Raw genomic sequence first — 5,677 nt, 5'->3', positions numbered from 1 at the left:
GTAGGTGGCTGCATTCACTTTGCACTTGATAAAACACAGTAGACCAACACCAAATTTGCAAATTGCAAATTCCTCATTGTTACATTTGCACTGTATAGGCAAAAGTTGCATTTGGAAATTCTGCCCTTACAGCACGTGTTAGCAGAAACATACTAGATGTTTCATTTCATACCTCAAATTTTCTTTGGATTGCCCACAAAGAATGTCTCATCTAAAAAATACACAGCATCATCTCATCTTAAAATAATTTCATAATTTTCAGATTTGAAATACATGGCAAATAAGTTTTTTTCTGAAAAATGTGCCAAATATGCAACAGAGATTCCCAATAGTGTGCATTCTACTGAGTTCAAATGTTTAGCGAAACAAATTGTTGGTGAATTTCACAGCTCATGAAAGTAAGATGAGGAGAGACTGACTTATTCAGGCCCCTTCACTGAACATACAGTAGCCTGTTTAGGCCGCTGTTAAAATCACATTAATAAAAAAACTTAAGACACTTTTAAGAGGCAAAGGAACAAACAAATGTCAATACACAGAATATGATATTATCTTTTGTGACATAGTCTTAGGTGAGAATGATATGACAACATACAGTACAAACAATCCCCACATATAGTATATCACAAAAGTGAGTAGTTACATGACATGAATCCCGCTGACATTACATTTTGAAATTTGACATTAAATTTCTTGTCTAAAGAAAAGATGGAAGGTAAAAGGATGAATGCATGAGCTAAAAATGGGAGTAGAGTTAACAGAGCATCGCAACAATAGAACTAAGTTAATTAAGTCTGGAATACAGTACACGCTCTTTTAATTTTTTTGTGATTTTAAATCACTGAGAAAAGGTCATGTAGTGTATTTCAGTCTTTAGGGTCTGGTGCTGTCTAGAGATTACAGACTTATAGCCAGTCATTAATTGTAGAAGATTCAACAATTTTACTTACAAAAAGGTTTAAGATGATTAAGAAGATTTAAATCCATTTTCTCCTTGAAATAGATAGCTTGTATGTATCAATGGGCATTTATTAATGTGATGTTTGCTCAGTATAAGTTAATAACCTGTTTAATTACTGTATTCTCACAAAAAATCTTTATCCATAAAAATAAATGAATCCACTCACCCAGTGTCTTGATCCTCTTCTGTAACTCTTTGATTTCATTATTTTTCATGCTCAGTTTCTCCTCTAGTTCATGTCTGACTCTCTTCTCTGGAGCTCTCATATACATCTGAAGAGAATAGGGTTTAGTCTTCATGCCCTCTATACAATTAAACAGGTCTGAGATCTGCTTTGAGTTTCTCTGGTCCTTTAAACCCATCACACTGTACCAACTCCCATAGAGACTCACAACACTCTGAGATTCTGTGGATTCTACAAAATCTGTCACACTTTTGTCAACAGTGAGCTCAGTAATGAAAAGCACCAGGAAGTGCTTTTTAGAGTTAAATATTCCTTTAATCTTTTCCATTTCTGCTCTGTCTTCAATAGTAAGTAGACAGACAGGAGTAACAAGGATGAAAACATGAACTCCAGGATCACAGAGATACAGACAGTGGAGCGTCTCCCGCATCACTTCTTCCTCTGAGAGTCGAGTGAGAGCTGGAAGCTCTATTACACTGATCTGCCGTCCATTAATCTTTCCTTCTCTCTTCTGACACACTTTACTCATCTCTTCCTGGAGTTTACTCGTTACTCCTCTAAACATTTTAGACACTGAGTTCTTGAGTGTTGGATTATTTCCACACAGCACAATGTTCAGCTTCTCAGTTTGTAGTTTCCCAGTAATCGTCACTGAAAACATTAATTAGAAACAGATCATTTACTTCAGCTTTGCTACCAAATGTATACTTCATTAAACAACACAAAACTATTATAATGTAAAATATAATTACACTGCAGTACATTCTTCTGTCAGCTGAATACATTCTTTTATCAACTAAAGGCTGCCTTGCAGTAGTTTACTGAGTTACAATTTGCGTGAATCCACTCTTCATGTATGAATCTGTGGTGGCATACAGACAGACTGTCTGTGCTCACACCACAACATTCAGAGGAACACTCATAGCTGTTAAACTGGCAAAAGGAGGTTGCAAAAATTATTGAATTAAAGGGTGCCATTAATTGTGGCTAATGAGTATTAGAGAAAAAAAAAAACTTTTATAATGAGATTTCTGCTCCCTTCCATTTTACTTGGTTGATATTTTAAATAAAATATCAAAAAGATTAACTGTGCAGATTTATTTTCACAGGCCTCTTTGTTCCTATCTACCAAGGATACCAATACTTTTGATGCATAAAAAACTAGAAACACAATGTTAATCTGAAGTTAAACCTGCCTCCTCGTAGGTTTAATTTAAGCCTCAATTTAGTCCTAAAATAGCTCCAGGAAATCAGCCTATTAAAATCTGGATTAAACCAAGTGTAAACCCATGAAAGTTTTAAAACCATGATCGAGAAAGCAAATTTCTGTTATTTCTGGTTTAAAGTGCCATTTTAGTCTAGGACTAGGCTTAATCTCTGCCCCATTATCATTTACCCACTTTTTATTTTTTTCATTTACCATCAAGCTCCAAAATAAAAACATCCACACACACACACACACTCACATTGTGTTTCCATGTTTTATGGGTTCATTCCATAGGCGTAATGGTTTTTATACTGTACAAACTGTATTTTCTATCACCCTACACCTACCCTACACCCAAACCTAGCCCTCACAGGAGACTGTGCATGTTTACTTTCTTTCTCAAAAAAAAAAAAAAAAAAAAACTCATTCTTCATGATTTATAAGCCTGTTTCCTCATGGGCACCTAAAATTGTCCCCACAAGGTCAAAATTTACTGGTATTACTATACCTGTGGGGACATTTGGTTCCCATAACATGATAAATACCAGGTACACACACACACACACACACACACACAAATTAACCATTAAAGGCTTAAACAAACCTCCTCTATCACTTAATGTTGTGCTGCTCTCTTTCAGATCTGAATCCTCCTTCTCTTTGTTCTCTCCTCTTAATGAAGCTCCAGATCTGCTACCTTCATACACTGATGTTCCATCACCTTCATCCTCATACATGTCACACATGAAAAATTCTTCATCATCTTTTTCCTTGAATATCTTCTCTGTCCTTCTGAACAACTCAGAGCACCATCCTGGGTTTGTTGTCTCAAACTGAAGATGTCCTCCTCCACACTCCTTTATTAAATTCTGAATAGGGTTATTCCAAGTGAATATGTATCTGAGTGTCTGTTCATCAGTAGTCAGCACTATAGTGTGTTTCATGGCCTGCTTACTGAAGAGGTTCAGCACATATTTCACTCTCTGTCTGTCGTTCTCACTGAAGTCCTTATACTGCAGTACGAGGACAAACACATGAGGTTCTGGAGCAGACAGAGACACACATTCTCTCACTCTCTGTGTGATCTGTTGATGTGAGAGATTTGGTTGGAGCAGGCGAGTGTTGATGACTGTGATGTGTCTCCCCTCTGCAGCTCCACTGATTTTCACACTGCGCTGCTGTAAATAAGATGATGGAACTTTACTATCAAATGCTTTTGTATGGAATATAGTGTTTCCCACTCTGCTGTTTTCTGATCCATTCTTTCCTATCAGTACAATCCTCAGATCACTCACTGAAAAAAAGCACAAACGCAAACAAAATGCAATAAAAGCACTGCTGCACAATCATCACTTAAGAATCTCATTAAAAAAGCTTTACAGAATTGGTAGATTTAACACAAGCAGTAATATTAAAATATCAAGTAACCCTTTCAGAAGCTTCAGAAACAACTATAAAGATGTACATTTCTTTGATACTGAAGAGTTATCATCAAAGTAAAAAAAAGTAAAAAAACATTCAATAAATTAAACCATATAAACAGCTGCCTTTTTTTTTGCTAATATTTCATAAACAGTTCATAAATTGAGGAAACGTGGCTGCATATATTTGTATCCAATTTAATTCTTACCTGACGCCATTTGAACAGCAACACAAATCTAAAGAAAGGCACTGAAAGAGAGAGCTGACTTGCGCCCCGCCTGCAGAGTCTTGAATTGTTCTGATGAATAGAATAAGCAGACAAACTCATTGAATATATATATATATATATATATATATATATATGTTTTTCCAATTACTTTGTACATTACTTGTACACATGATAAAAATGACTTGCTGTGTAAAAATAAACATACAGCATTTAATGTTGTATTTAATACTAAGTACAAAATTACACTTCTAACTCTTCCAAAATTTACTTACCCTCACGTTGTTCCAAACGCTTTAAGAATAGCGTTTATCTTCGAAACAAAACCTGATACTGAAACCTGAGTGGTTTGTGTCCCTCAGTTGAAATTAAATTTTCTGAAATTAATTAAAACGTAGCTAAAGTAATCCATATGAATCGAGTTAATTCATCCAAATCCTCTAAAGAGACACAGTCACTCTTTTTTTAAAATTCACATTTATTAACCCCCTAAAGCTACACTGTGCACAACCAAACTAGTAAACGGACACTCAGGCGTACTGTATGCGCTTAATGCGCGTGAACCAAATCAGGTTTAGTGACCAATCGACTGTTGAGATGCAAAAAAAAAAAAAAAAAATAAACCCATCTGAGGTGTCATAATTGTGGGAGAAATGACAAGGAAGCACAACCGTTTTTTTTACAAGTGGTTGAATCATGTATTTAATTACTGTACATTTTAGTCACTGAGTAACCCAAACCTGCTGCTGCTGTTTATCAGTTTTTACAGCACTCAATGCTTTATATTCTGCTTTATCAACACATTGTCATCAGTTTACAATGTTTATAAGTCAAAGTCAAAAGTCAAAGTCAGCTTTATTGTCAATTCTGCCATATGTACAGTACATACAGAGAATTGAAATTACGTTACCCTTGGTGCATAACAGATAATATTAAATACAAAAGGTAGACTTTTAAAATTACAAATGAATACAAATAAATACAATTTTACATATAATAATCTGGAAAAAAATAAAATACAAGTAAGGGCACATGGCAGAGAGTGCAAAACAAGCAGAGTTGTGCAAATGCAACAGTATAGTGCAAATGGAGCAGTCTTAGAACAGACAGAGAGGTAGGTAAGAGGTAGGTATGCAGACAAATGCTGCACAAAGTGACTGGTGCAGATCTATGAGTATGTGTGTGTTTGCGTGTAAGTGTCAGAGTTCAAAGAGTGTGTGGGGAGGAAGAGGGGAGTGGGGGCAGAGCCAGAAGGGAGTTGAGCTTCCTGACAGCCTGATAGATGAAGCTGTCTTTCAGTCTGCTGGTCCTGGCCTGGACACTACGCAGCCTCCTCCCTGATGGCAGCAGGTTGAAGAAGCTATGCATTGGGTGAGTGGGATCAGCTGCTATGCAGAGGGCTTTCCGGGTGAGACGGGTGCTGTAGATGTCCTGGAGGGAGGGAAGAGGGAGACCGATGATCTTCTCAGCTGCTCTCACTATGCGTTGGAGAGTTTTGCGGCAGGACGCATTGCAGGCGCCAAACCACACAGTGATGCAGCTCGTCAGGATGCTCTCGATGGTGCCTCTGTAGAAGGTGCACATGATGGGGACTGGTGCTCTTACTCTTCTTAGTTTGCGGAGAAGAGACGCTGCTGTGATTTCTTGGCCAGTGCAGTGGTGTTGTTCGCCCAGGAG

General features: G+C 37.1%; 1 protein-coding gene across 1 annotated transcript; it reads right to left on the bottom strand.

The window, feature by feature from the left end:
- Positions 1 to 543: 543 nt before the first annotated feature.
- On the bottom strand, positions 544 to 4,528 carry LOC127158311 (GTPase IMAP family member 8-like). The gene is made up of 4 exons (XM_051101472.1): positions 4,276 to 4,528; positions 3,983 to 4,072; positions 2,957 to 3,646; positions 544 to 1,796 (listed from the first exon to the last, which is right to left on the bottom strand). The coding sequence occupies exons 2-4, from the start codon at positions 3,990 to 3,992 to the stop codon at positions 1,048 to 1,050; spliced, it is 1,449 nt and encodes a 482-aa protein (XP_050957429.1). The 5' UTR covers positions 3,993 to 4,072; positions 4,276 to 4,528; the 3' UTR covers positions 544 to 1,047.
- Positions 4,529 to 5,677: the final 1,149 nt, after the last annotated feature.

The sequence above is a fragment of the Labeo rohita genome, unplaced genomic scaffold, assembly GCF_022985175.1.
Source record: "Labeo rohita strain BAU-BD-2019 unplaced genomic scaffold, IGBB_LRoh.1.0 scaffold_1441, whole genome shotgun sequence".
NCBI classification, from domain to species: domain Eukaryota; kingdom Metazoa; phylum Chordata; class Actinopteri; order Cypriniformes; family Cyprinidae; genus Labeo; species Labeo rohita.
Note: the sequence above shows the minus strand (reverse complement) of the source record. Positions and strands in the feature narration are given on the sequence as shown.

Excerpts from the sequence above, each read along its gene's own strand:
- LOC127158311 (XM_051101472.1), bottom strand. Across the intron at positions 1,797-2,956 it reads AACATTAAGTGATAGAGGAG|TGACGATTACTGGGAAACTA; the intron begins GTTTGTTTAAGC and ends TAATGTTTTCAG.